This window comes from Haplochromis burtoni, unplaced genomic scaffold, assembly GCF_018398535.1.
Source record: "Haplochromis burtoni strain Fernald_Lab_line unplaced genomic scaffold, NCSU_Asbu1 Contig_32, whole genome shotgun sequence".
In the NCBI taxonomy this organism is placed as follows: Eukaryota; Metazoa; Chordata; class Actinopteri; order Cichliformes; family Cichlidae; genus Haplochromis; species Haplochromis burtoni.
This window is the reverse complement of record NW_024582393.1, coordinates 1,992,257-2,017,885: the sequence shown is the minus strand read 5'-3', so window position 1 is coordinate 2,017,885 and position 25,629 is coordinate 1,992,257. Positions and strand designations below refer to the sequence as shown.

At 41.2% G+C, this 25,629-nt stretch overlaps 3 protein-coding genes across 11 annotated transcripts in view; all 3 read left to right on the top strand.

Moving 5' to 3' along the window:
- The window catches only part of cita (citron rho-interacting serine/threonine kinase a), a 38,867-nt gene extending 24,080 nt beyond the window's left edge, over positions 1–14,787 (top strand). For 3 of the 8 annotated variants that reach the window (XM_005918616.3, XM_005918615.3, XM_005918614.3), the window contains 25 exons: positions 435–628; positions 743–878; positions 993–1,097; positions 1,248–1,388; positions 1,594–1,701; positions 1,800–1,992; positions 2,229–2,384; positions 3,252–3,275; positions 3,744–3,881; positions 4,271–4,451; positions 5,494–5,585; positions 5,739–5,843; positions 6,063–6,232; positions 6,635–6,679; positions 8,576–8,656; positions 8,792–8,927; positions 9,180–9,319; positions 9,453–9,545; positions 9,710–9,818; positions 9,973–10,101; positions 10,317–10,397; positions 10,663–10,741; positions 10,839–11,018; positions 11,812–12,199; positions 12,512–14,787. In XM_005918616.3, coding sequence (XP_005918678.1) covers positions 435–628; positions 743–878; positions 993–1,097; positions 1,248–1,388; positions 1,594–1,701; positions 1,800–1,992; positions 2,229–2,384; positions 3,252–3,275; positions 3,744–3,881; positions 4,271–4,451; positions 5,494–5,585; positions 5,739–5,843; positions 6,063–6,232; positions 6,635–6,679; positions 8,576–8,656; positions 8,792–8,927; positions 9,180–9,319; positions 9,453–9,545; positions 9,710–9,818; positions 9,973–10,101; positions 10,317–10,397; positions 10,663–10,741; positions 10,839–11,018; positions 11,812–12,199; positions 12,512–12,535 — 3,228 coding nt within the window. In that variant the 3' untranslated portion in view covers positions 12,536–14,787. The remainder of the gene's footprint in view (positions 1–434; positions 629–742; positions 879–992; positions 1,098–1,247; positions 1,389–1,593; positions 1,702–1,799; positions 1,993–2,228; positions 2,385–3,251; positions 3,276–3,743; positions 3,882–4,270; positions 4,452–5,493; positions 5,586–5,738; positions 5,844–6,062; positions 6,233–6,634; positions 6,680–8,575; positions 8,657–8,791; positions 8,928–9,179; positions 9,320–9,452; positions 9,546–9,709; positions 9,819–9,972; positions 10,102–10,316; positions 10,398–10,662; positions 10,742–10,838; positions 11,019–11,811; positions 12,200–12,511) is intronic. The other 5 variants (XM_014332498.2, XM_005918617.3, XM_042219397.1 and 2 more) reach the window with 5 other exon arrangements.
- A 1,599-nt stretch (positions 14,788–16,386) lies between these two features.
- myl2a (myosin, light chain 2a, regulatory, cardiac, slow) lies at positions 16,387–18,932 on the top strand. The gene is made up of 7 exons (XM_005918613.3): positions 16,387–16,477; positions 16,813–16,905; positions 17,437–17,512; positions 17,597–17,701; positions 17,791–17,869; positions 18,108–18,156; positions 18,428–18,932. Exons 1-7 carry the CDS (start codon positions 16,475–16,477, stop codon positions 18,530–18,532), a joined length of 510 nt encoding a protein of 169 aa, XP_005918675.1. The 5' UTR covers positions 16,387–16,474; the 3' UTR covers positions 18,533–18,932.
- Positions 18,933–24,073: 5,141 nt separating this feature from the next.
- Positions 24,074–25,629, top strand: part of LOC102296539 (paxillin) — a 31,178-nt gene continuing 29,622 nt past the window's right edge. For both annotated transcript variants that reach the window (XM_005918611.3, XM_042219394.1), the window contains exon 1: positions 24,074–24,371. In XM_005918611.3, coding sequence (XP_005918673.1) covers positions 24,167–24,371 — 205 coding nt within the window. In that variant the 5' untranslated portion in view covers positions 24,074–24,166. The remainder of the gene's footprint in view (positions 24,372–25,629) is intronic.

Here is a 25,629-nt window from a genome sequence, read left to right as displayed (position 1 = left end):
GTTTAGGCTAAATGTCCTTCTGATAACTAAATGCATGCAGTCAGTGTCTTCTGTCAGCTTCGTGCCATTCACTTACGGTGCTGAGACCATCTCATACCAGCAGCTGAATAGGAAGGAGTGTATCTCTGAAAGAGTCTAAACCTAAATTAAAAGATTAGATGCTTACCACAGGTTAGTAGATGGAGTAGAAAGATTCATTATTAATTGCTCAAATATTGCCAGCAGATTAAAAAAGCAACAATTTATAATCCTTTTTGAATTTAATTTACTTTTTTAAAAACACAATTTATTTGTATTTTTTGTCTGAAATATTCAAGGCCAGAGAACCTATTATGATGCATCATAGATCATTGAATAGAGACAACAATCACGTGGTATTGCCAAATGCTGAGAAAGATGTTCTCTTCAGTCTGTTATTTCATTTATGCTCTCAGAACATTGAGACACTGAAGACCACATGCAGCATGTTGGAGGAGCAGGTGGTGGAGCTGGAGTCCCTAAACGATGAGTTGCTGGAGAAGGAGAGGCAGTGGGAGGCTTGGAGAGCAGCTCTGGAAGATGAAAAAAGCCAAGCTGAGAGACGCTCCAGGGACATGCAAAGACTGCTGGACAATGAGAAGCAGAATAGGTGACATTCTTAAATTTATACTTACGCTTATTACATAGAAAGTGGTCATTGTATGTCATTTCTATTTATAAATTACTGTATTACAGTCATAACACTTTATTGTTGTGTTCAAAGGCTGCGTGCAGACCAGCGCAGCACTGAGTCTCGCCAGGCAGTGGAGCTGGCAGTCAAAGAGCATAAGGCTGAGATCTTGGCCTTACAACAGGCTTTGAAGGAGCAAAGACTAAAGGCTGAAAGTCTATCTGATACTGTGAGTCTGTTATCCATGAACTAACTTTAACCCCAGCTTCAATCTTTCAAAAATATGGTTTGACTTGTAGCTGGGATGAATTAGAGGTTAACAGGCACTCACATGTTCTCACAGCTCAATGATCTGGAGAAGAAACATGCCATGCTGGAGATGAATGCCCGTAGCTTACAGCAGAAGCTGGAGACTGAGAGAGAACTGAAACAAAGGCTGATGGAAGAGGTAGGAAGTGAAAGTCAATTAACCTGCATGATATTTATACACATATATTTAAGAAACTTGGGTTTCTTGTTGTTACTTATTGTAACTATTGCTCTATTGCTGCTGTTAGCAAACTGTACCAAAAAGATTTGTGTGCTGGTGTTCATGCAGCAAGCAAAACTCCAGCAGCAGATGGACCTCCAGAAGAGCCACATTTTCCGTTTGACCCAGGGCCTGCAGGATGCTCTGGACCAAACCGACATGCTCAAGACAGAGAGGACCGATCTGGAGTACCAGCTGGAGAATATACAGGTGCTCAGTGCAAACCTCTGCAGTAAGATAAAATACTGTGGTCTCTGGGGAGGAGGAGTCCCAGCTGGATATTAAAATAGTGCCACTGATACCGGTGCATAAGAAGGATAAAGTAATCTTAAGTCATGCAATCCCAGTGGAAATTCTTCTCATAGCTGTCTTCAGAAGTATTTCCTTCTCTGAGCTTTTGTTTTCCTGCCTACAGGCGGTATATTCCCATGAGAAGGTGAAGATGGAGGGGACAATCTCCCAGCAGACTAAACTCATTGACTTCCTCCAGGCCAAAATGGACCAACCCACTAAAAAAAAGAAGGTGTGGGAAAATATTTACAAAATCTATGTACAAACCATGTTACATTAATAATCAGCTTCAAGGTAAAGCCAACTGAGTACTGTTTCCTCTCTGAGCAGGGTATATTTGGGCGGCGGCGGGAAGATGTAGGCACCACAACTAATGGGGCATTAGCTCCACAGGCCCAGCCAGCAGTTCCATTGCAGTACAGTGACATGAAACTAGCTTTGGAGAAGGAGCGCTCAAGGTGTGCAGAGCTGGAGGAGGCTCTGCAGAAGATGAGGATAGAGCTGCGGTCCCTCAGAGAAGAGGGTAAGGACAGAAATCTTGAGTGTTTTTAGTCTTTATAGTTTTTGTTTGTGTGGTGATTACTGAAGTGCCATGTAGCAAGACTAAAAATCTGTCAGAAGATTTTATGTAGACAACACTGGATTGTGATCATCCCAGAAAAGGACAAAAGTTCAAATAAATACATCTACCCTCTAGTAAGCCCTTCAGTCTTTGCAAACAGTGTTCTTATAATTCCTTTTCCTCCCAAACTCCCAAAGCGGCTCATTTCAAGGACCATGTAGCCCCTTCCACACCAGCCCAGGCTCGACATCAAATCCTCATGTCAGCCATTGTCAAATCCCCAGAACATCAGCCCAACCCCAGCAGCCTGCTTAACCCCTCCACCCGCTGCAAGGAGACCTCTACACCTGAAGGTTAGTCATTCACACACAGACCATAAACAAATATACAGCTCATCTAAATGCAGCCAAATTTGAACCTCAGATTCCCAAATTGAGGCTGTACAGTTTTCTTACAGGAGCATTCCACCTTATGCTAATAAATGGACTCCCCAATCACTTGTCTTGTTTACGTTGTGTTTTGTTTTGTTTTTTAAATGTGTGACCAGTTTCACAAAGCAGGATTATGAAGTGAAATAAAGTTGGATAACTTTTCTCAGAACATGTTAAGACTAGAACTCGCTCCAAACAGGAACATGGGCTGACACAAAGCAACAAAAATCATTGTTTTAGGTTTCATTTACGACATTTATCCAGCTGACTTTGTAATCCTGCTCGTGTCTGTCTCACAAAGCAAAGCAACAGTGGACTGGGCAGGTATCATTGGTTTTAGTCCAGGGTTTCCACCATCACAAAGCAAAATTATCTTTTTATGCTGTTGATCACCATGGAAACTGAACATTTGCTGAATACTCTGTCATAGCTGTGTAGCTTGCTCAATAGATCACATCCAAAGGTATAAAGAAACAGTCTCCTAATAAACTTCTTTAGGAAAAACCTAAAATAACTATATTTGTATTTTCCAAATTATTGATGAGTCCATTAATACAGTGATTTTTATGATACAGAAGGTGCTTAGGGAGTACTTAGGGAATGTTGCTATACCCTATTTTAGTCTGTATTTACAGACCGGCCTAAAACAATGATTTGCCCAAATCCATAAGAGTGGTTAAGTTGGACTTGCTTTGTGTTTCAAGCTCCTTACTGTCCATGTTCTTTTGGTTTCACTTAGCTATTGTTAGATTCCTCTCCTTTCTTTCTTTTTCTTGTTGCTCCTCACAGAAAAGAGGAGGGTCACGTTTGAAAGTAAGTTAGCAGCCACTACAGTGTCTCTTCACACATGTGCTCATCTGCTGCTCGTGGTAAATTGTGCACCCACATGCTCATTGCTGTATTATACATCTGTCTTCTTGTCCACTGGCTAACTGTAGCTTGACCAAAGGCTTTTTTAGGAGTCAAGTCCCCCCCCCCTCATTTCTGGAGTCATGATTTAGATAGCATATGGTAGGATAGGTACCTTTTCACCTGGAAACATTTTAATACATCCCATGCACACTGGCATGCACAATCTGATTCCAGTCAACTACTTTGGTACTCGAGCTTTCATTTATATGCAATATCTGCATTGAAAAAAATCATTATTTGGATTGCCTCATACTGCTTTAAAGAGCTGGATCTCATTTAACTGTTGCTGACTCTTAAGTGATTAAGACTGTAAGTGACTATGCCTATTTTCACTAACTCCTTACACTGCCTACTTGTACTGCTTTATAGAGTTTGGTCATCGTGTGAAAGAAAGAATGCATCACAACATCCCTCATCGTTTCACCGTGGGCCTCAACATGAGGGCTGCCAAGTGTGCCGTCTGCCTGGACACTGTGCATTTTGGACGGCAAGCTGCCACTTGTCTAGGTCTGTATCCTGTGCTGTAGCTGGGCAGACTGAATGTGAAAATATTTCAGAAGATACATTACTGGCCAGCTTTAACAAAAATACTGGAAATAGTTATTATAGCATCGCCATCACATGGTGGAATCAGTCTTGCCTTCCAAGTGTTGTGAATCTTAGAAAATATATAAGTTGGATGTGTTCCCAAATCAGCATTTTAGAACAGTACCCTTCCATGTTTTATATGTACAGCTGTACAAATGAAATGTTGATAGATAGAATTTGGATATTTTTAATGTGATGATCCCTACCATTCTGTATTCTTGCCTTTTTTATTGACAAGATTCAGCATGGTAAAGAACTTTTCACTAAATCCAATCAGATTTTTCATCCTTCTCTTTGTCTCATTGTAGAGTGCCACACTATTTGCCATCCCAAATGCTCACCGTGTCTTCCAGCCACCTGTGGTCTGCCAGCTGAGTATGCCACTCACTTTTCAGAAGCCCTGTGCCGAGAAAAGGCAAACTCACCTGCACTGCAGGTTAAAGAGGCCAGTGGGCATGTTCGCTTGGAAGGATGGATGAAGCAGCCTAGGTAACTACCGTATTTCCCGGACTACAAAGCGCACCTGAATATTAGCCGCACAAGCTAAAATCAGGGGAAAATCCTGTTTTGTACATACATTAGCCGCACCTGACCAAAAGCCGCAGGTGTTTCAATGTTGACTTATCATATGTAAGAGAATATGCACAAAGGGAATTGTCAGGAAAGAGATGGCTGTTTGGAGACATCACTTTTATTAATATTTTGAAAAACAAGTTATGGGTACATATTTGCACATGTAGTACATAAGAGTAGCCTACAGCACACCAGAAAAATAGATTCGGACTACCTTTTAGGCTCAGGTGAAGTGACACAGCTTTAACAAGAAGAAAAGTCAGTCATTCACCACCATCTTTCTCTTCTTCCTGCGCACTAAAACCACCAAAGTCCTCTTCTCCAGTGTCGGATACAAACAGGCTCAGGATGGCTTCGTCATCCACTCTTCTTCTCTCCTTCGTTGTCAGTGTCAGAGTCGAACACCCTCAGAAGGGCCGTGGCGGTGTCCTCCTCTCCATCATGCAGCAGTCCAGCCCTTCAAAATCCGTTGGTGATCGTGGATGTTTTCACACTTTTCCACGCTGTCAGAATCCACCGGTGGAGTTGGGCATAACTTGCTTTTTGGGCATAACTTGCAAGTTTATCGCCTCTCATCATCCACGACTCCCGCTGAACGCGTACCGCTACTTTGAAGTTTGTTTTTCGCGCTACTTCGTACGGCACTACGTTGCCTGGCGGACGGACATGTGACTAACATACCACTCTTGAACCCCGATCCTTCCGCCAGGCAACGTAGTGCCGTACAACAGCGGAACACACAAAACAAATCGTCTTACGATATGACAAAAATCACGGACAATCCATAGAAAAGCCGCACCTGACTAAAAGCCGCAGGGTTCAAAGCTTGTGCAAAAAGTAGCGGCTTATAGCCCGACATTTACGGTATTTAAGTCCTTACTGCCATCCTGAATGTATGCAGTATGTTATGTACACTGCATTGAATATAGTTTGCCTATTTGTATATTTACTCCTTTAGAAATGGCAAGCGTGGGCAACAAGGCTGGGAGAGGAAATATGTGGTTCTTGATGGAACCAAAGTGTCCATCTATGATACTGAGCCCAGAGAAGGTCAGTACTTCATTAAATTATTTTTATTTATTTTATTATTTTTCAAGATGACTGATTCTGTCTTTGTTTTTGCTCATAATTCAACTGTATAGTGAATGTTACCGTGTAGGTCAAATTGGAGAATCCTCTGTTTTTCTCTTCCCTTCTTTGTAGACTCTGTAAAGGCTGAGGAAGAGTTTGAGCTCTGTCTGCCTGATGGAGAGGTGACTGTCCATGGAGCTGTTGGAGCCTCTGAGCTCATCAACACTGCCAAGTCAGGTACTGGATCAATACTAGTTAATCCCAGTGTACTCAATCTGTTGTAGGATATTAAGTGTATCATCCTCTCTCCAAATTTTGATTTGGATTTACCTCTCCTGTCTAAAATGTTTAAACACAAAATACAGCAAAAATGTTGACGCTTCTGTTCAGCTGTGAAATTAAGCTGCTAGCAGAGGAACAAACTGATGCTTTTTTTTTTTTTATGTCTGTGCGTAGACATCCCGTATGTGTTGAAGCTGGAATCGCATCCGCACACCACATGTTGGCCTGGCCAGTCCCTCTACTTCATGGCTCCTAGCTTTCCTGACAAGCAGCGCTGGGTGGCAGTACTGGAGTCTGTTGTGGGTGGTAGTCGTGGATCTAGAGAGAAAGTGGATTCTGATGCTGTAAGTATCATGCCTGCATATTACATAACTATCTATGAATGTCCTTGTGTCAGGCTTGATAGCGTTCATAATTTAGGCTTACTGTATTTGAGGTGTTGCAAAAAGCCATTGCCTCCTTTACACAGCACAAGCTTTGTTGTTAGGCTCATATGAATGAGCAAATTAATACAAAGCTGGTTGTGTCATTTTGTGTGAAAATTGGGTAAAATATTGAGTACCTCCATTAAACATCAGCCAGTGCCTTCACTTCTTCTTCTCCCCCTCCCTCTTCTTTCTCTCTCTGCATGTTCTCAACATCCACGTCTTGTGTTTATTTGTTGTCATTGTCTTTTTTCTTTATATAACTATACTCTGTGTGTGTGTGTATCTCCATTCAACTCGGTTGTGTGAATCATATTATAGGCAGGTGTTTCTAAAAGACAGAAGAACCTGTCCCCTCTGGTTCAGGTACAGTAAGTAGCTGCACGAATGCTTGAGCTTCAGTCGACCGATCGACTGAGCATGCAGTAGCTGTACATACATATGACACTGATGCACTATAAGTACAGTCCTTGAATCAGTTCCTGAATATGGTGTGTGTATTCACACAGAAACATATGTAGTGCATGGATGTGAATAGACTGCTGTGCACCATTTATTTGGTGTCCTATGCTATGTCATGCATGATTCTGCAAAGCCCGTGCACTGCTTAAGCCCCCCTTCTCAGAAATATGACACACACAAACAGACCGTGAGCAATTTAACTTCAGTGTGCAGCTATAGGCTGTTGGCGCTTCTGTGTTTCTTGCAGTTTTAGAAGAAACTGAAGAAATATTTTCTTCCATGTTCTCTGCAAAATGACCCTTAAATTAAAAGTGAAGTAGGAAGTCAAATGGTTCCACAAGTGTATTTCAGTATTCTCAAAAAGTTGCATTGCTGTGTTTTTCAGTTGTATCACTTACTAAATATGGAAAGTTGAACATGCAGCTTGCGGCAGCTTGATTACATCGTATCCTTACTGTATGTACAGCATACAGTAAGGATGGTGCAGGGTGTAAAATGTAAATAAGACCAATGACAATGCTTTGCTTATCATTTAACCCCATATTTATTTAAATACTTCAAAGATAACATATGAAATGCATAATCTGTGAAATTTTTGTTGACTCTGTTATTGCTTTTGTGAACATATTTTTTTTTAAATTAATGCCAGCAGCTTTTCTCCTTTCTGTTCTTTAACCCATATGCAGCACCTTTTTTCCTGTATCTAAAGGGATTTTTTCCTCACCTGTTTTGCTTATTATTATTATTATTATTATTATTATTATTATTATTATCATCATTATTATCATCATTATTATCATCATTATTATCATTAAGTCTTATGTTATTGAGCTGTTGTGGATTATTTAAATATTGTTGAGTGTGTGGGGTTTTCCTTCTTGCTAACAATCAACAACTATTTCAGACTTTTTTGCTGGCATCAAATTCAAAATAACCCCCCCCCCACAGACAGCATTTCTGTTTCATACTTTGATATGTTATCTTTCTAATATTCTAAATTAGATGAAGGGTCTAAATGATTTCCAAATCATTCCATTCTCATTTATGTGTATTTTACACAGCCTCTCATCTGGTTTTAGAGACTGGCTGTAAGTTGTTGAACTGTATCAGCTAAAAGGCTATGTAACTGCAGATCTAACGCTAAGATAGTTGAGGAGTTTTCTTCCCACTAAACCATAAGAACATTACTGAGGTCAGGCACTAATGTTCAGTGATAAAGCCTCAAGGCCAACATTACTGGAAAAATGGCACTGTGATATTTGCTGAGCTTGTGCTTCATCATTGATTTTAATGTATAAAGTGGAAACAAAGAGCCACTCTCCACAGAACCCATTACAGTCATGAAATGTATAAACTTGGAGGGTTTTATTCTGACCATTTGTCAACAAAAGGCAGTGTGTCCTCAAATTAAAAATATCATTTATTAATGGTCAGACATAGCTCATTTGTGCTTGTCTGTTTTAAACAACATAAAATGTATTTCTTGCTCTGTAGTTGTTCTGTTGTTAGCATTGCAAGTGAGCTTCAGTCTCAACAGGAAAGACTTTGCAAGGCTCTCTCTTTCTCTCCCTGTCTTTCTCACTATCTTTTACTGTTAGCTCATTTAGACACCAGATTCACCTAAATTATGACACATCTTTAATGTTATGTTGCTGTGGTTATTTTGTGGCAGCTTTCCGGCTGGCATCCCTGCTGTGTTAGCTTGTCTTGCTAAAGCTCCCGATTTGCAGGAAGTCTTAATCCGCCTCCTTCCCCTGCTCCATTCTCTCTCTTTCTCTCTCTCTCTCTCTCTCCCCATAGAAACTTCTGGGCAATTCTCTGCTGAAGCTGGAGGGTGACGACCGTTTGGACATCAACTGCACTCTGCCTCTCACTGACCAGGTATAAAAACAAACATGTCGTAAACAGAGTTAAAAACCTAATTGGTCAGCTTTCTAGTTAGACATCACCATGCTGGATGTTTCTTTCTTTCTTTTTGTTTTTTTAAAGCTCTGGTGATCTCGTCCTTTCTTGCAGATTGTCTTGGTTGGTTCTGAGGAGGGTTTGTATGCTCTGAATGTGATAAAGAACTCTTTGACTCACATCCCGGGCCTGACCTCCGTCTTCCAGATCCAGATCCTGAAGGAGCTTGATAAGCTGCTGATGATCACTGGTCAGTTAATGGAGGCCATTATATTGAAGTTATTTTATGATATTATCAGATTTATATTTTCCTCGTACACTGTTTCAGCTGTAACATAACGCTTCTGGATAGTGTGCATTTATTGTAACACATTACATCACATTATGGTTATCTTTTAGAAGCCATAATGTGTGCTTTGAAGTAACAGCGAACGAAAGTGTTGAAGTAAAGAGAAGATGATGCGCATCATCTCACACTTGGCATGTTTGATGTGTCATTCAGGGGAGGAGAGGGCACTGTGCCTGGTAGAGATCAAGAAGGTGAAACAGTCTTTGTCACAGTCCCATCTCCCAGCTCAGCCTGACCTCAACCCCTTCATCTTTGAGACAGTCAAAGGATGCCATCTCTTCTCCTCTGGAAAGGTGAGTCATGTTGTAACTTGCAGGGAGCAGAGTCCTTGTGGACTGTTATTGGGTCTGAGTTAAGGAGCTGAACATCACAGTAATGGCATCATGTTGTGTGCTGCCTGATTGCAGAATTGTTCTTTCTTTACAGATTGATAATGGGCTCTGTATTTGTGCTGCAATGCCCAATAAGATTACAATCCTGCGGCATAATCAAGGCCTCAACAAGTTCTGCATCAGAAAGGTGAATGAGCATTAAAAGTGAACCGCTTACAGTGACGAGACCTTTATTGTGAACAATGGACATTTTTTTCTAGGAAATATAGATGCTCTGTTTTTCTTCTAGAAATAATGAGTTTTTAAAAAAAAAAAAAAAAAAAAAATCTTTTTTTGTGTGTGTGTTTTCAGGAGATTGAGACATCAGAGCCTTGCAGCTGTATTCACTTCACTGGCTACAGTATCATTATCGGCACCAACAAGTTCTATGAGATTGAGATGAAGCAGTATGTACTGGAAGGTCTGTCAAATGCAGCATTATTGTTTCTTTAGTATTATTTCTTTACAACCAGATGGTGCTCCAACAAAGTCCACTCAAGGGTGTTTCTGTCTCTGTTGGGTTCCAACATTCACACCTGAACAAGCTGAATGATACTAATGATTTCTCTCTGCAGAGTTCTTGGATAAAAACGATGTGACGCTAGCGTCAGCTGTCTTCGCGGCGTCCTCCCACAGCTTCCCCATCTCTATCATCCAGGTCACCACGGCTCCACAGAAGGATGAATACCTGCTCTGTTTCCATGGTTAGACAGTTACTTCTGCTGGCAAACCCTCTCAGTTGAATGTGTATACACATCCCCAAACTAGTGGATAAACAAAGTTGTGGAACAGTTTGTCTTAGAATCTGTATTTGACAAGCGATCTCTAAGCATTTCTAAAGTCATTGTTTTCTTTTTTGGTTACATATTCTATGCTAAATTTAAATAACTCATTTTGTTTATGTATTTATTTTTTGCAGAGTTTGGTGTGTTTGTGGATGCATATGGCCGCAGAAGTAGAAGTGAGGACATCAAATGGAGCCGTCTGCCTCTCTCATTTGGTAAGTGTAAATCTGCATGTTTACTAGAAGCGTAGTTTCTTTGGGCACCGGGTGGAGCAGGTGACCATATCCTGCGAGGCTCAATGCAGTGGCCTGGGTTTGAGTCTGACTCTGGGCCTTTTGCTGCACGTCTTCACTCTCTCCCTGCTTTCCTGTCTGGTCTTCACTGTTCTCTCAAATAAAGGCCAAAAAGCCCAAAAATAGTTTTCTTGATTTAAGGATTTTTAGGTTTTTTAAAATAACAAGTTGTATTTCTGTATTTCAGCCTATAGAGAGCCTTACCTATTTGTGACCTACTTCAACTCTCTGGATGTCATTGAGATTCAGGGACATGCTGCTCTTGGGTAAGATTGTTCTTAGCTTTTTTAAATTGTTTATCAAGTTCTTTTTATTTTCCAACTTCGAATTCTGCCATGGCTGATTTTTCTTCTCTTTTTCCAGTCCTCACTCATACGCACATCTGGATATCCCTAACCCACGCTACCTTGGCCCCGCCATTTCCTCTGGAGCCATATACCTGGCTTCATCCTATCAGAACAAACTTCGGGTCATTTGCTGCAAGGGCAACCTTGTCCAAAGCCAAGACGGTGGAGATCTGCAGCGTAATGGCTCTGGACGCAGGTAATGACACACAAATAGCATTAAATACCATCTGCCAGTCACCTTTATACATAGCATCCCAAATATTTGGAAACGGGTTTGTAGGTCAGAGATGTACATAGAGGGAGATTTCTAAGCACGCTCCATTCTTCTGTTCTGTGTACACTGGTGTTAATGAGTCACTGGGCCTAGCTGGCACTGAGGGGCACAGGTTGGCATCTATAGGTCGTAAGTTTGGCTTAAATGTTTGAACTAGTTAAAAAAAATAATAAAACAAAACAGGAGAGTAATGCCATCATTTTGTCTTTTGCAGGAAGAAGAGTTCATTTTTTATCTGTAGCAGATTTTAAAAAATGTTGCCGTCATCATTCTTTATTTTACCTAAATTACTTTTTAAAGTTCTGTGTCAAATGTAGAAAGGAAATTTTTGAATAAAGACTGACATCTTCCCTTTTATGACTGGTCTGTTACTCATCGTGACGCTTACTGACTGTGCTTTGCAAGTTAAAGCTTTGTTCTACAGTAATTGTTGTCAGTGACAGAATCCACTCTTATTTAGGAAACCAAATTGAATTTATATGATCAGTCTGTTCTGATTACAAATAGCAGTGCTGTGTATTTATATATTAGCTTATTAAATCAGCTTAATTGCAAGTCCATCAATCTCACCAAATCTGCTGAGTGACCAGAGTCCCACAGTGCCAAACTAAGTCCAAGAACTGAGACAAATAAAAACATTGCCCAACATTTGCCCAATGCTCCTTTTTTCCCTTTTTTTCTTCTTCTTTATTTTAACCTTGGTTCCTCCCGACAGTCCCAACAAGCGTGGTCCTCCTTCCTACAATGAGCACATCTCTAAAAGGCTGGCAGCCAATCCTCTGGTCCATGGAGACCCAGGCACACCACACCGTTACAGAGAGGCTCGCACAGAGTTTCGGCGGGACAAGTCCCCAAGCCGTCCACTGGAGAGAGAGAAGTCTCCTGGCAGAATGCTGGAAAGCCGGATAGTGGGGTCGCCTGGTCGAGCCATGGCAGACCCCCGGTTGGAGCGATCACCAGGCAGGGCCATGGCCGACCCTCGCATGGACCGCTCCCCTGGCAGGATGATGGATGTTCGTAGGGAGAGATCCCCTGGACGTTTTGAAGAGCGTCAAAGGCTTCATACTGGCTCCGGACGCACACCCATAAACTCTGTTAACAAGGTTTGTCAAGAAATTCTGCATTACATTAACTTAATGTGTAACTGTTAGCAATTAGCTGAATATTTTTGTGTTTTATTGACATCGATTGGAAACTGTTTGAGTATGGTAAAAGGTTCAGTACTACAGTAGTCTTTTACATTTGTTTAGTTTTGGCTTATACTGTGGATTTTCATGACACTTCAGGTGTACTTAACATGGAAAGACCAGCTTTCAAGGCTGTGGACCCTTAGTCTAACTCTTGTGTTAGTGTACATTTTGACTCTCAAAATCTGTGTATTAACCTGACTTCATGTTGTTGGTTTTACCCTACAGGTGTGGGATCAGTCATCTGTTTGAAGGGCAAAAGACCCTCGTGTCCGCTGCGGAAGAAGAAGTTCATGTTTGAAAAGAGAGAAGATGTAGCGGAGAACCAGTGAGAATGTTACCAACTCATGATGAAACACTGCCACACATCTGTTTTGCCCGATATCCAAAGTGAAAAACCCATGGAGGAAAACAACTGTAGCTGTCAGAACGTAGCGAGCACCAGATAAATAAAGAGATGTCATTAGTATCAGGTTATAGTTTTAAATAAAGGTCAACAAAATGCCATATTAACCACCTGAGCAGGGTTTTTTGCGATGCATTGGAGCATGTGTTCTCTACTCAGAGTAGGGATTAGTAATTATATATAATTTCTTCTTCCACAAAGAAAATCTGAGATGAGTTCTCAAGTTAAGACTACTGGGTTTGGCTTGCTTCATTTAACTCTAGCAGCATTAACTACAATGGATAAGCACAGCCATAGCAAGTGATGCCTATATATTTAGTCATTTTATTCAAAATGCCATTAACACATGTGGCTCATTTCCACATGTGCTATCTACAGCAGCTACAGATCAGGGCAAATGTGTAGCAGATCACCTGTTGTGACACTGAGTATTACTTCTGGCTCCAGCCCTGTGCTCACATGTTAACACACAATCGTTATTGGCTAATTACAATCATTTTCAGCTCGGTCCTTGGTCAGTAATGCTGACCGGACTCGGCTGAAGCATGAATAAACTGAATCAAAATTAATTAATATATAATCCCTCCCAAAAAATACACTGTGTAGAACCACACACTAAAACTGCACTACCCACAATCCCCAGCAGCAATGGAGCAGGACCTTTCTAAATCTTCAGAACGCTATCTGACTGTAAATAGACGAGACATAATTTTATATATATTAAGAAGGAATTTCAAGGCTGGATAAGCCGTGTCTATTTTTGTTAAAGGAAAAAAAAAAAAGTGACAGTGTGTCCTCTTGAATGTCCGATGAGTATTCTTTTAATGTCCAAACGTCCTTTATCAAGTGAGTGATTGTATCTCAAACAAACTTGTGTATGCACTTCCATCTGTCAAAGGCAAAACCTCAGTGCTGACCTAAACGACGGGAGGGAAAAAAGATCATGTTTGAAGCTTAAAACATAGTACTTGAGCATTTCTTTTTGTACAATGTCCCCTGCTGTTGTATATAACCCAAAATTGTTTAAAGTGAAGATGAAGAAAAAATCTTTTTGTTTTGTTTTTCTTTTCCCTGATCCGTTAATGGCATGGATATATATATATATCTCGAAAATGAAACGGGGTGTTGTCTTCTGCTTCTGCCTCATTTGGGTTATATTTTTAATCTACATTTTTAAAAACAAAGCACGTGAATAACACTTTCTATCTTTAAACTCTCATGTATTTGCACAGTAAATTCACACAATTATATTATATAACTTTTTTTTTCTTCTTCTTTAAGGCATTCTTGGCAAGTTAAAACATCCAGTCCAATCACAACAAATGCTAAAGTCCATCCACGCTCATTCGGTTCACGTGGCTAAGATGGATGCATTTCTGTACATCATGATCTGATGTATAGAAATAGAATATTTTGTGGATTTTAGCAGTATTTTTTTGAATGTAAACAAACGAGATGCCAAACTTTAACTTGCCCAGTTTGCCTGTCAACAGTTAGGCGCTCACTAGGAGGATGTCTTCGCCTTTAAGTCCCCTATGATTATTTTTAAGATGGTTAAAATCTTCCTGAATGTATTTTAAAGCCAATACAGCCGATTCGTTGGTCTCAATGTTCAACAACAACAAAAACAAAGCACCAAATGCTTTAAATTGCACATGTCTTCTTCTCTCTATAGGACTCTGTACAAAAGGGTTATCCATCGTATTTGATTTTATTTTTAGATTCTTTTAAATTTGTATTCTCATTCACATGATCTTGAATCATAATGCTGTAACGCTGGATATGATATTGATGTCTGCTAACAAATGTTTAATTAGCGTTCCCTGTAGAGATTTTGTCACAGAGTATTAAATATTATAATCATTGCATTTCACTTCGATTGTGCCTCCTTCTGTTGTGCTTGTGTGTCTCTTTACAAAGACATTTAAACTTATCTCTGAGTGGATAAGCATCATAAAACAGTCACCTCTGAAGCATTTACCCTCTCTGTTTCAAGACGGCCAGTGACACGGCCATTTGTCCACATCCATTGTGTTGGAGAAGGTTTCGTCTATTTATAGGTGTCTGATCCCAGCGCTCAGCCTGCCATTCCAGTCACAGTAGCTGCAGCGGCTGCTTGATCTGAGAGGAGCTGAAGAAGAAGCCTTTTTTTTTTTTTTTTAACAATAGCATCTGCTTCCTGGGTTAACAATAACTCGTCTAATTGTGTCCTCTGCATGCACGCTGTACACGCTGCGAGACAACACAGACGGCATCTGCTGCTGGTTCGTCCATCGCAATTTATTTAGCAGTAAGACGATCGAGTGCGAGGAGGCTTTAAGTTTATTTAGACCACTCACCTCCCAACCTCAGCTCATTCAGCTCATTTTCACACGCTGTCACTTTTCTTGACCTGGGAGCCCCGAGTGATGGGGGATGATTTGTTAATGGTGCTGAGAGACACATTGTAAGGACGTGTTCAGTGTCTCACGCAGTATGTCTCACCTAGAGCTGTTGACATCCATGAGCTTAGTACCGCAATTCCTGTGATGAATCTCAACAGTGTGAAGAAGACTGAAGATGCCACTTGATGCTCTGGCTTCTTTCAATTCCTATCTATCTATTAAATTAAGTTAACCATTTGTAGGGACCCAGAACCCACTAAACAACCTGAAAATCTGACATTTTGCCATAAATATCACCAATTTGAATTACTTTGATAGAATAAATTAAGTGATTTAATGTAAGAGCCCTGTGCAATGCTGTAATGCACTGCTTTGTCTGGCCAAGGTAAGCAGAGCCAAAGATATTATGTGAAGAAGCATGTTAGAAAGGTTGGCGCTAACACAGACCTGACAGGTCAGTAAATAACACATAATGAGCTGGTGCTTTTTCAGGCACTCTTATGCGTTTAATCAGATGGGGAACAAGAAATGATTGGCACACAGATCAGAGTTAGAAAGAGACAGTGAATTCAATCTGCAAATGCTTTGCTCTAATACACTGACATAATCTTTCACAGATCAGGTTTTAGTTCTACATCTTTTGGGCATTTCAAATTCTCAAATTGATTTGTTTTATATTCATTCCCACTGGGTAAATACAGTTTATATTGTATATCTTAAGAAGTATGTTCTTATTTCTCTGCAGTACTTAAATACTTTTTGAATGTAAAGGCTCACAAGCCTGTCAGTGCTACTGCAAAAGAGGCGGGCAGAAGTTTATCGGTCACACAAACCTCTAATCATATCACTTGTGCATTTTTGATTAACCTGTGGCTATCATAAAGATCGGTGTGTCACAGAGGTCGAGTTAGGTAGGCTAGTCCAATGTTCTCCTTTCATTTTGCTTTTATAAATAATGCTGTCTATGGAAAGACTATGGACCAACAGATTGACAGATCACACTCTTGCTTTTGTTTTTACTATACAGCACTCTCATTCACTTACAACAATTGCAGTCAGTAGTTCGTACAGACAAGACAATGCCCTGTGGATGGAGTCTTGTTTAAAGTGATTAAGTGCTTTCACCTTCAGTCTGCTCTTGATATTCTAGACCAGTTATTCCACTCTCTTTGTCGAATGCCAATCAGGACTCCACAGGGTGAGCGGCTATGTATGAGAGTGTGTGAGCATGCGATACTGTATATGCTGTATGAAGCATCATTTACCTGTCACTTCCTAAAGAGGGCATAGTTTATAAATATCATCCACTGGAGCGGAGGGCGGAGGGCTACAAAAGGCCACCCACAGCCTCCCTATTGTTCACTGGCATCATTGTTGGTCTGACCTCCCAGCTGCTCAGCCATGGTAAGTCTGTGTACTGTGTGTGTGTGTGTGTGTGTGCAGTGTTTGTTGGGAGGTGTGTCTTATGGCTTTGAGGATGCTGCAATTGTTTTGATGAGATAAATAACAGTTTTTCACCTGCATATCATTTAAAAGCACAAATATTTAGCATTCTTGCGGGGGGGATGAAAAGATGACATAACTTTTATTTAATTGTTTGTCAGCAGCTGTTTTGCTGTTTAAACTGCTTTTTCTTACAAAGATGCTTAATCCTATTTATTCATCTCTTCTGACATGCAGTTTTATCTGACCAAACGTGTAGTTTCTGCTTCACCTCTCCTGTCTTTGTGCTAAAAAAGGCCCCCAAGAAAGCCAAGAAGAGGGCAGCAGAGGGAGCCAACTCCAATGTGTTCTCCATGTTTGAGCAGGCCCAGATCCAGGAATTCAAAGAGGTGAATGCTGCTGAAACCACTTTCTATTTCACGGATTTCCGTTTGGCAGAGAACTGCCGAGAAATATCGCAAAGGGTGTATTAATATGCGAGTCGGCTCACCAAGGTTCAGGCATTTCTGCATTAAAAAATAAACTGCACAAAGCATTACACAGAAAGGTCTCCACTTTCTTTCTTTGTCTTTCTACTTGCATTGTTCATTGTGGCAGTATGCGCACCTGTCTGTTTGCCCGCTTGCTGGCTTGACAGCAGTAAGGCTTGCGGTATGCTGGTATGAGGGACAGTGGTGCCCAGACATCCAGACTTTGTCATCAGTGATTAGGCTGCAGATGAACTGCAGGGCATGCCCAGGATGCCAGACTAAATCCAAGGGGAGGGGGGAGGGTAACACGTTATAAATACTAAACAGTGTTCATATATAAAGATGGCCTACCAAAAATTTAAGAGAACCCAAAAAAAATAAAAAATAAAACTGTTTGATGTGACTCTGGATGCCTTTTTTTTTTTTTTTTTCCCTGTGCTCTGATCTCAGGCCTTCACCATCATGGACCAGAACAGAGACGGCTTCATCGACAAGAACGATCTGAGGGACACTTTTGCTGCTTTAGGTATGTGGACACCAGTCAAAGAAACACTCAAAGTCTTCATCTTCGCTCATGCCGTGCGTTTACATTGACTCTTTGGTGCTGCAGGACGTCTGAATGTGAAACAAGAAGAGATCGACGACATGCTCAAAGAAGCTCCTGGCCCAATCAACTTCACCGTCTTCCTCACCATGTTCGGTGAGAAGCTGAAAGGTAAAAACTGTCCGGCCAGTAAAACTACATCTAAGTCATGAACACAGCATTGATGCGAATGTATCTCAGTGCTGTTTTGATGTTCCCAGGTGCCGATCCGGAAGAGACCATCCTCAATGCTTTTAAAGTCTTTGACCCTGAGGGTAAAGGGGTCCTGAGGAAGGACTAGTAAGTGGCTTCTCACACTTGTCACGCGGCATCAGCTTGCATATGCAAATTTATTGCAAGTGAGCAAGCTGCCGCTCACAGTTTATGACTCAGTCTGACTGCAGTCATTCATCCTCACACAGCTCAGCTCCACAATGATTAAAAACCATTGTGACCTGTACAGTTCATTCACTTGTGAAAAGAAGTCTCGTCATCTCTACAGCGTTTTTTTTCCCCTTCCTTTTTTTCTCCTCTCCAGCGTGACACAGATGCTAACGACACAAGCCGACAGATTCTCAGCTGAAGAGGTACATTGCAGTCCCCCAGCCCATACTAATTATCATCATTATAACAGTTTTGTGAGTGTGGGTGAGTTGAATTGAAAAAAAAAATACAAGGATGAACGTCATCATGACGACCACCTGCGTCCACGTCAGGCACATTTTCATGCAAAAAAACAAAAACAAAAACCCCTGAGTGAATCATCTTAACACCCTTTTTATGCACACTGGGTTATGGGCTGTGTGGGGGATAACATCTGATAAAAGTGGTGTTAATGTCTCCCTTTCTGTTGCTTAGATGGAGCAGATGTTTGCTGCCTTCCCCCCGGATGTGGCTGGAAACCTGGACTACAAAAACCTGGTTCACATCATTACTCATGGAGAGGAGAAGGACCAGGAGTGAACCTTCATTTAAATGCATTCGAGAAGTAGAAAGTCAGTTTGTGTACCCAGCTATGACTTGAAACTGACTCACTGCACATAAAGGAAATGTGGACTATTTACTCAGCTTTTATGACACCATTGCTTCTGTATTGTCCTCACTCGAGAGCAGGGGGAGGATCCTGACAAATAGTCTTTTTCCAGCCTGTAAAAATGGGAAGTTTACAGCATCAAACATCATCAAGTGTCGTGCTCTTTTTCTGCTTTATCCACAGCATATCCCCCACATTCACCTGAGACTGATTAAATTATTTTTCCTTATCATTTTCTATACTAATAACCACATGCCTGTTTTTACCATAGCCACTTGTTAGGTCTTTGCTTGACAGTCTAATAAAGATTTTTAAAGCTACGAGAGCTATGATTCTGCTGTTTTTGCTCAGATTATTGAATGCCAGTGTGGGGAAGATGGTACAGACTCGATAAAGCCTGATTTCCAGTGAATTGTCATTACCTATTCAAGGATCATACAATTACTGCCTGAACAGATGACTATACCAGATACTCCTTAAAATCCATGTTAGGTAGTGCATCTGAGTACTTAAGAATAGCGAGCATGTGCAGCTGGTGAGCCTGTAGAATCCAAAACATGCCTGCATCAGTGTCTGTGTGTGCGCAAAAAGTTGGGTGTGTGTTGGATGTGCGTGGAAATGTTTGGCTACTGAAACAAAGGGCTTTACTAAGACAAAGCCCTGTTGTTATTTTAGTGTTGTGGTGATGTAAAGAGGGTAATGCTATACTGAGGAGTTGGGGGGGGAGGTTGCTCACAAAAGGATGCCATCGAGTGATCCGCACCACCGTCGCCTTACCCGACTTGAGACCTTGGCAGGGTTAAGCAGGGGGTGTAAATCCTTGATTGTTCCAGTTGAAGTGTTAAGGGCAGGGAGGAGCCAGTTCTGACAGCATCAGGCAGGAGTACCGTGGATACTTCATACTGTGGATGAGACGAGACACGTGGGGAAGGATGAGTGTTTGGATCGGCTTGGCTATTTCAGCTCCAGTTTTAACTGTCTGCAAGTGCAGCATGTGGTCAGTGAAGGGAAAATGTGCATTTCTCTTTCAATTTTTAGTTTTGTCTGGTAGAAATTACTACTGACAAAATCACTGTCACCTAAATTTGCAGATCCTACCTAGCTCTAAGACTGAGTGTTTGCTGCTCAGGTCCAGGGACAAATGAGAAACAAAGGTTACCAGGCTGCTGCTGAACATACTGAAGAGGCTGGAGTTTGAACAGCCAAGTGTATCCCTCATGACAGCATGGAGAGCAAGACAGAGCCAGAGAGACTGACAGTAGTTTTAGGACTGCCCAGAAAAATCACCCCATGTTACTGTGTTTAACATGTAAACTGGTGGGCAAAAGTCTTGAGCCACGCCTCATTTCTGTACATTTTCATAGAAAATAGGTGTAATGTTTTCTTACAATGTGTGCAAACAAATGGAAATACTCTATGAAAGTACTTTTTTAAAAAAAGAGTTTGTACAATTTTACTGAGTTTGAAAGTGAATATTTAATGTGTTCAACTTTATTCTTCAACACGGCCTGAGTTCTCTTAGACAGGCTTTCTCGTCATTTCTTTAAGTAGTCTTCAGGAATAGTTCTCCGGGCTTCTAGAACGACATCCAAAGCTCTTCTTTGGAAGTTGGATGCCTTTTGTTCTCTTCACTGACAAGATGATGCCACACTGCTTCAAAAATGATGAGGTCTGGGCTCTGGGGGCCATGACTGATACTGTTTCATTGTGTGTGTTTTTTGGTTTTTGTTTTTTTCTTGGCCAGATATGCTTTTGCTGCATAGGCGGTGTGTTTGTGATCATTGTCATTGGAGTCAGAATACTTTTTTTAATCCACTGAGACAATGTTGTTAGAGATGCTCACTGAAAATATAAAGATGAAAGATAGAAAGCATAAAAAATATTTGGTCTTTGATCAATGGGTTTTGATCAGTAGCTGCTGATCAGTGGTCATGACAATTTGCATATTAATGATCAAGGAACTGACCTCAGTTCATTCAGTGGGCTGGTTTCAGGTATAAGGTTGGGGAAACCTGCAGTCAGCTGAGACTGAAGAAGTCACTTGAATGAGTGACGAAATATTCCTCCCATTGAAAATGTTACATCCAGATGAGCAGAATCAACCTTTTAGGGTTTACTTACCTGGATGATTGAGCATGCATCAAGACATAAAAAAGAAGTAAAACTACAGCACTTGGAGTGAAATCTGAAATTTAAATGAAATATTCCAAAATGAAAACACTAGAATGTACCCTACAGACAAGATATAAATTTGAAAATAGTCCAGGTGTCATAACAAGGAGTTGTAAACTTTCATGGCCAAAGGTAGCGATGATTTCCCTTATCTCTTTTACTGAATGCGCTGCTGTAGCGATCCATCACAGGATGGAGAGGGTGTGAAGAGTTGTCCAATACTGACTTTAACGTGGGCAGCATCCTCTTTTCTGAAACCTTTGTCAGTTAATCGGGTTCCGCGCACACAGTGTCATTGGCCTTGCAGATCAGTTTGTTCAGTCTATTGATTGCTGCCTCCACACACTGCAGCATAGTGGATGGCACTGACTGGCCAAAGACCCATAAAATATCCTGAGCATCGTCTGGCAGATGCAAAAGGACCTCAAGGCTTCAGTACTTTTTGTAGAGAGCTTTTAATGAACTTTTTGTCAGTGTGAACATTGGGGTGTTTTTAATACATATGGATGGAAGCAGGGGCCACTGTGTTCCTGTCCTCCTCATGCCCACAACCAGTTTCTTAGTCTTTGCCATGTTAGGCTGCAGATGGTTTTGCTCGTAGCCTGCAACAAAGCTGTCCACTACACCTTCTTATTATTATTATTAGTAGTAGTTGTAGTATATTTTTAAAGACACACTGCACACTATGCTGAGATATGCAAAGTTTTCAGCTAATAGCTCTTTAAGAATCACCTTGTTGGCCAAAAATACTATTTCATGCCTGTTAAACTGTTTTTTTGGCATTTTTGGCCAAATTTGTAACAAATGATAACAAATCATTCAATGGCATTTGTTTCATTGCTAATTGTCTGTTATGTGTAGATACAACACTGGTTCATTCTTTGAGTTAGCTGTAGCTTTAAGCTTGAATGATTCACAGGTCACTTTTAAGTCGCTAACAAAATAACAATAATGTATACTAACAGTTCCTCTGAAAATGGTCAGGTACAAGGACTGGACTGGAAATAAGTGAAAAAGCAGCTAAAGTACAGAGAAAAACTTTGAAAGACCTTGGAAAGCCCAGAGTACTATTGATCAAGATCAACGGACTCAATAAACTGATCTGTAAGGCCAGTTACGTTGTGGGGATGGAGCTGTGCTCGCCCTAAGGTGGTGTGAGAGAGGTGGATGTTCATCAAGATAAGGTCAATGCTGGACCAAACCTCCCACCCACTCCATAACATGCTGGCCAGTCACAGGACTACATTCAGTGAGAGACTGAGATTATCCACATGCATCACTGAACGACACACAAAATCATTCCTGCCTGTGGTTATTCACTGTAAAACTCCCTCTCAAAGCACAAGTACACACTGCAACAGTTGCACACCCCTAGTTCATGCAATGGGCATCCCGATTGCTTTCACCACTATGAAAACATTGTCATTCTGAATGACACACAGGATGATGCTAAAAGATACATAATCAGGTTTTTTCTGAACTCTCAGGTAACAAAAGCAAACCTTTGTCTTACATGAAGTAAGATTAAAAGAAGAAAAATAACAGCACGTTCATGTGACATAAAATCCATGAAAACCAGCCATCATCTCACTGCTGAACACACACAGTGTAATTCTGTAACTCCCTGCAGGAATATTAAAGGAAAGTTACACCAATCATTTATCAGGGGAAGCGTTTTAGTGTGTGCTGAGGGTGCAATTAACACTCTCTCACAGAGGTTTATATTGAGATTTAACACTGTGCCTAAATGGCATTTAGTCTATTTCCACCTCTGAGAAATAATGGATGGATTTTCTGTGAGAACTGTCGATTTGTGCTGAGTGCGTCTGCTCAAAGAAAGCTGACTTAAGCTGTGCAGATAATGACTGTGGTCTGAGTTATCTCCTCATTTTCTAGTGTAAGGGTAAAATCTTTGTTAACGCACAAGAAAAAGTCTTCTCTCACGTGTTTTTCTTTTAAGATGGACTTTTCTTCAAAGTAACAGAACACAAACGTCACATGTGACAAGTTATCAGTTCGTTATTTATAAGAAATGTTTTCTTAAGCCCTCTAGCACTTTATCCTGAAATCAGGAACTCGTGTTTTCTGAAACTGGCTTTAAAAATAACCGTCAAGAGTTCAGTAGCAGTGCATGTAAATAGCAACATAGTATCCCTAATAACTACTAAAAACCTTCTGTCAGTCGTCTCCTTCTACATGCAAGCTTCTCTTTAGTCACCAGCCATAAATTACCATTTAAAATACTCCATATTTTCCCATCTTTTCTCACAATTAGTCTCTTTCTCTGCTGAGAAGCTGCTTTGAGTCATTTTTTGTATGTATCAATGAGGCATGGGGGTGTGTGGTGGGGCTTAGGCCAGAGACCAGTTAATGAAGGTCTGATAATGTGAAGCTACTGCCACCATGTGGCCATTTAAAAATGATGTTGCCTTTTAGCACATTACTCTTTACACGACATTACAGCTACATTTCTTCTTTTATAATTTTACTGTTTTTTAGTTATAAAAATAAATAAATAGAGTCAAAACTTATTTCACTGTCCGTATGTAATCCCAGAAGACACAGGCATTTTGACTAACTACTTACAGTAGTGCATATAACATGCAAGCAGACATAATAAAATCATCAATAATAAAATCTACAGTCCTCGTCATTCCAAACTCTTAAAGGAGGAACACTGGCTTGTGGTTGTCGTTTTCCTTCCTCACCTTCACATCTCCTACTTCCTTTGGAGATGAACAACTCTGACAAAACCTCTCCACAAGAAAGAGTACCTGCTGCACACCCAGAGTCCTCAAAACCTGAGCCCACCTTATTATGTTCTACAGGTGGTCTTAAAAAACACGTTTATTGCCTCACCTCATTTAAGTCATTCAGCCATTTAATTATTTTATTTATTTTGACATGTCTGACTCTCTCCCTGTTTTATTTTCCCCAGAGACCTCGGTCAGCTTCCTCTTTCTCTCTCCTTGCATTGTGAGGCTGAGGAGGATCTCTAGCTTGCCCGGTTAGTAATTTTAATTTTATAATTTTTCCCTGTTTTATTGTGAGCTTGCTCTGCTAACTGTAAACACTGCTATCAGCAAGAATGTACGACATTAAAGATTGAATTAACTAACTAAATTTAGCTGACATAAAAAATACATTAATAACAAAAGAAATGTAAAAAAGCTACATTTAGATCTTCTATGAATGTATAAAATCTAATACCTTTATACTACATAAAGTATTGAAACTCTGGAACAATATGACTTATTAGGGTCCCATATAGTTTTACTGTAGCGTCCCTTCAACACCACTCTCCGCCGCTAGATGTCGCTGGTCCCTGCGTGTTGTGGCTTGTGGGCTGGGGGGTGGGCTGGCTGGATGTGGACTGCTGGGGGCAGCTGGGTATGTGTGTGTCTGTGAGTGTGTTTAAGACGCGTCGACTCGAGCAGGAGCAGCAGCAGCAGGAGGGGGACTTGAAAACTTCACTGCGTCCAGTAAGAGCGGGGATTTGGCGATTTAGAGGCTTCCAGTCCAGCTGCGATCGTCGGAGAGGAGGACCGATCCGGTTCTCGGCACTGGAACCATTTCCGGCCAACATGGATGATTTAGGTAAGTTCGTTCGCCGCGGAGGCAACATTAAAGCAGAGTGTGTGCTTTTAGCGTAAACACACAATGCTAGCGCTGGAGGGCTGACCAGCCCGACGACGAAGAGGAGGGGGGCTTTTTCCGCAGGTGGTCAGTAGATGTAGTTGGCTTGTTTAAGTCGCAAGTGTTCCCCGTTGCCAGGTGGGCTGAGTTATCCAGGTTCTGCTGCGAGCAAGTGCGGGGTTAAATGCACAAAAGGGCCTCGCGTGCTGCTGGCACGGGGAGGCATCTCGTTACTACGATAATGAATGTAACAGTCGTCTTATTAGCTGGTAACGTGAAGATAGTCCGCTGGACGGTACGTTTGCACTGTCCTCCTCAACAATGGGTGACGGAGTCGTGCAGGACTGCCGGAACTTTTTCATGCGCACACCTGGGATGAATGCGTGAATCAAACCGCGGCTCGTTTGGCTTTTTTTCTTCTTCACTGGTACACTGACCTATGCAGCCCCTCCTGCTGGGTGTCAGGATTATATAAGTGCCGCAGCAGGTGGGAGAGAAACAGTCCCATTAGTGCAGACTCTGGTGACACGCGATCATTGACAGAGTAACACAGTTTGTTTGATCAGTTGGATTCAGCTGATTGTTGTCAAGCACGACGAATCCAAGAGACCCGTGTTGCTTCTGCCGGGGGGTCTAGGTTCTGACAGTTCTCTTGCTTTAGTAGTTTAACATTCTCACTATGAGCCAGTCAATCCTCAATTTACCTTAGATTGACAAGCTTACAACCGTGCATTTACAAAACTGTGGAAGAAGCAGCAAGAGGCTGGGAAAGTAAGAGGTACATAAAGGAACAGTTTAGGAACATTTTAAGTGGCAGCAGGTCAGATGATTGCTTATAGAAAAACATTTTAGAGAGGTAGAGTTTCTCTGATGGGCCGGGGTTTACAAATCTGGAGGGAATCTGTAGAAATCTCTGTGTGCAAGGGGACAAGGCCAAAAATTGGGAATTCTTCCAGAAATCATTGTCTGTGAACACGGTTTGTCATGCTATCTGCAAATGCAGGTTAAAGATCTATCGTGCAAAGAAGGAGCCAAACGTGAACATGATCCAGAAACGCTGCAGTTTAAAATGGGCTGAGGCAAAGTAGAAAGCTGTTCTGTGGTCACACAATTTGAAGTTTTAAATTGTTTTAGGAAAATATAAGGGAGACCATCCAGCTTCTTACCAACGCTCAGTTCAAAAGCCTGCATCTGTGCGCGTGGAATTGACACTTTGCAC